We start from the raw sequence: 2,097 nt of genomic DNA, 5'->3' as shown, positions 1-2,097 counted from the left end.
TAGAAATATTATAATTAATAAATTAGAAAACAAAATAAGAAAGGGAGAGGGGGAAATGTTTAATGTGTTCATAATTATCTTGATGAGTTAGAAATTTGTATATAAAAATAAGAGAAATTTACTTAAAGGAGCCAAGTATTTGAAACTCTTTCTGGTGTTTTCACTCAGGTTAGAAATTGATCAAATTTATTTAGATATCTGTTGAGTAGCGTTTCAGAGCAAGCAAGTTTCCAATGCTTGATTGTTTTGTGTGTATGTTATCTTGTTTGAATGTTTTGTTTCTTCCTCCTACTTTCAAATTTTCTTAATAGGATCAACACTAATGCTTGGAAGAGGTAAAAGGAGTCCTGATACTCCATATTTTCACTGTGCAAAATCTATGACATGCTCCAGTTCCCATGATGTTTCTGACTAGGATCAGTTTGAGGAAGATGAAGATACCAAAATGCCTTGGCTCCCCCTGGACTGCTGATCCACCTGCCTTCTTCATGCTGTCCTTTGCTCAACCTATATTTGGGAAAGTCTGCCTTCTTGCAATCTGTTTTCATCAATACTCTGATGTTTCTGTTAAATATTCATAACAAGTAGGGCTGATGGTAGTTCTATTGAAACTTTTTAGAAGAGAATATAACAAAATCCAAAGGAATGATAACTAACCAGAAGACACTCATCACATAAGGAAAATTTCCCAATTACTTTGCTGGCTCTTTTTATTCTTTTATTAATAATCTTTCACTAGTACACTGATAATGTTGGCTTGATATTTCATCATAATTAGAATATAGATGCAGATTAAAGCAGGAATGAGAGTTTCATCTCAGCATCTCTGGCTTTTAGTTTCCAGTGGCTTCCTTTTATCATTGATACCTATCCTTAGAGAAGTGGGTGTTTAGAGGTCTCAGCTGGAATTTCTCCCATCAGTGCCAATATGTGGGTCAGTAATCAGAGCTCACTAGATGATTTTATCTTATTGGGATTTTCTGATCGATCCTGGCTGGAAACACCACTCTTTGTCATCCTTCTGGTGGCTTACATCTTTGCCCTGTTTGGAAATATCTCTGTTATCCTAGTTTCCTGCCTGGATCCCCAGCTGGACAGTCCCATGTACTTTTTTGTTTCTAATCTATCCTTTCTGGATTTCTGCTTTACTACCAGTACTGTCCCACAGATGCTAGTCAACCTTCGGGGACCAGAAAAGACCATTAGCTATGGCGGTTGTGTTGCCCAGCTCTATATTTCCTTGGCCTTGGGTTCTACGGAATGCATACTTCTAGCCATCATGGCTTTTGACCGTTATGCTGCTATTTGCAAGCCCCTTCGCTACCCAATCATCATGAACCAGAGACGCTGTATCCACATGGCCACTGGGACCTGGATTAGTGGCTTTGCTAACTCCCTTGTGCAGTCCACTCTCACCGTGTTGACCCCAAGATGTGGACAGAGGGTGATAGACCATTTCTTCTGTGAAGTTCCTGCTCTTCTGAAACTAGCTTGTACAGATACCCATGTGAATGAGGCTGAGCTCAATGTGCTAGGGGCTTTGCTACTTCTGGTGCCCCTCTCCCTCATCCTGGGCATTTATGTGTTCATTGCCCAGGCAGTAACGAGAATCCGCTCTGCTGAAAGTTGCTGGAAGGCCTTTAATACCTGTGCTTCACATTTGCTGGTGGTCTCTCTCTTCTACTTTACAGCCATCAGTATGTATGTCCAGCCTCCCTCTAGCTATTCACGGGACAGAGGGAAGATCATGGCTCTCTTCTATGGAATCGTCACACCCACACTCAATCCATTTATCTATACACTGAGGAACAAGGATGTGAAAGCTGCCCTTAGAAGGGCACTAACTAAGGAATTTTGGGTCAGGACAAGATGATCTTTGAAGAGAAGACCTAAGAAGTAAGGCTGACTGGTTCTGCCTTTTAAAGAAGATTTCAGACATGGAGACGAGAGGACGGTGTCATAAAGTTCACAGGTGAAACAGGACAAAGAAAGAAACCATCAACTCTTAATGATCTCCACACAGCCCTTATCTACTTTTCAGACTATCTGTTTTTGCAATATTGGATCTTACCAAGTCATATCAATTTTTTCCCTAAC

The 2,097-nt window shown here is 40.5% G+C and overlaps 1 protein-coding gene across 1 annotated transcript; it reads left to right on the top strand.

Annotated features, from left to right (window-relative positions):
• The first annotated feature begins 928 nt into the window (after positions 1-928).
• Positions 929-1,873, top strand: LOC104983129 (olfactory receptor 2B2-like). Its single transcript, XM_010832603.1, has one exon. The coding sequence runs from the start codon at positions 929-931 to the stop codon at positions 1,871-1,873; it is 945 nt and encodes a 314-aa protein (XP_010830905.1).
• Positions 1,874-2,097: the final 224 nt, after the last annotated feature.

This window comes from Bison bison, unplaced genomic scaffold, assembly GCF_000754665.1.
Source record: "Bison bison bison isolate TAMUID 2011002044 unplaced genomic scaffold, Bison_UMD1.0 scf7180017861552, whole genome shotgun sequence".
Lineage (NCBI taxonomy): Eukaryota > Metazoa > Chordata > Mammalia > Artiodactyla > Bovidae > Bison > Bison bison.
The sequence above is the reverse complement of the archived record's forward strand: the minus strand, read 5'-3'. Positions and strand labels throughout refer to the sequence as shown.

Bases quoted from the DNA above. Each gene is read 5' to 3' on its own strand.
- LOC104983129 (XM_010832603.1), top strand. From the start codon at position 929: ATGTGGGTCAGTAATCAGAGCTCACTAGATGATTTTATCTTATTGGGA.